A 1,313-nucleotide genomic window follows, 5' to 3' on the forward strand; every position below is an offset into this window, starting at 1 on the left:
CCCCCCGGCAGCTCCAGCTCCCCCCACACACCTCGATGTCGGAGATGGCAGAGTGCAGGGTGCAGGACCAGTTGACCAGACGTTTGCTGCGGTAGATCACCCCCTCCTCGTGCAGCCGGACGAAGGCTTCCTGAACAGCGTAGGACAGTTTCTGCGGAGCAGCGAGAGGAGAGGTGAGATCCCGGTTCCCTGCCGGAGAGACGTCGGACCACACATCCCCGTGTCCTGCGCCCCGCACTGCTACCCAGGGAGGGAGATTCTCCTACGTGCGAAGCAAGTTCCCACAGGGCCGGTTCTGACTGGGATGGGGATCAAGGGATATTCTCTGCATTGGAGGCGGGGGCACACCACTGCACAGGGCAGAACTGGGGAAAGGCGGGGGGGGGAGGTGATAGAACCTGCATGGACCCACCTCCAGGGCCAGATGGGAGCTGGCGCCCCCTAGAGGACACATTTCCTGGGTCCCATTCCCCACCCCTCCGACCTAGTCAGTCCCTGCCCTGGGGCCGGATGGGAGCCGGTGCCCACTAGAGGGGACAGGCCCCTGCCCCATTCCCCGCCCCCCTGAGCCAGCCAGTCTCCGCCCTGGGGCCGGACGGGAGCCGGTGCCCCCTAGAGGGGAAGGCCCCACGGCGCACGGCAGAGCGTACCGGGTCCATGGTGAAGCAGGCTCTATCCCAGTCCATGGACGAGCCGAGCTTCTTGAGCTGATGATAGATCCTGTCGCCCTTCCTGTGGGGAGACGGAGGAGAATCAGGGCGGCGCTGGGGGCGCCGTGCTGCAGGGGCTCTCCCTGGCAGCCGAGGCAGCGATAGGGGGCTGTGCTGGGGGTGGGGACACCCCGATCCCGGCACTCACTCGTTCTTCCATTTCCAGACCTCGCGGACGAACGCCTCCCGGCCCAGGTCGTGCCGCGTCTGCCCCCGCTCCCGCCACAGCTTCTTCTCCACCACCACCTGCGTGGCGATGCCGGCGTGGTCGCAGCCCGGGTTCCACAGCGTGGTCTCGCCGCGCATCCGGTGCCTGCCGGGACACCACAGCCACGGTGAGGGGCACTGGCAGAGCTGGGGGGAGCCCAGGGGGCTGCGGGTCAGGAATGAGGGGCACGGGCAGAGCTGGGGGGGGTGGAGGGGGCTGCGGGGGAGGGGGGGGGGGGCACGGGCGGGGCTGGGGGGGCCGGGGGCTGCAGGGCAGGCGTGGGGGGCGTCTCACCAGCGGGTCAGGGCGTCCTGGATGGCGTTGGTGAGCGCGTGGCCCAGGTGCAGCGAGCCGGTGACGTTGGGGGGCGGGATGCACATCATGAAGAGCCCTTT

At 69.0% G+C, this 1,313-nt stretch overlaps 1 protein-coding gene across 1 annotated transcript; it reads right to left on the reverse strand.

Moving 5' to 3' along the window:
• Positions 1 to 31: 31 nt before the first annotated feature.
• On the reverse strand, positions 32 to 1,310 carry LOC113408701 (valine--tRNA ligase-like; the record flags this gene model as incomplete). Its single annotated transcript, XM_026662079.1, has 4 exons — positions 32 to 151; positions 651 to 732; positions 859 to 1,023; positions 1,213 to 1,310. Coding segments are annotated over 4 exons (465 nt in total), but the record flags the coding sequence as incomplete, so codon positions are not given.
• Between the last annotated feature and the right edge of the window lie 3 nt (positions 1,311 to 1,313).

Source organism: Terrapene carolina, unplaced genomic scaffold (assembly GCF_002925995.2).
Source record: "Terrapene carolina triunguis isolate 2854851 unplaced genomic scaffold, T_m_triunguis-2.0 Scaffold22245, whole genome shotgun sequence".
NCBI lineage: Eukaryota > Metazoa > Chordata > Testudines > Emydidae > Terrapene > Terrapene triunguis.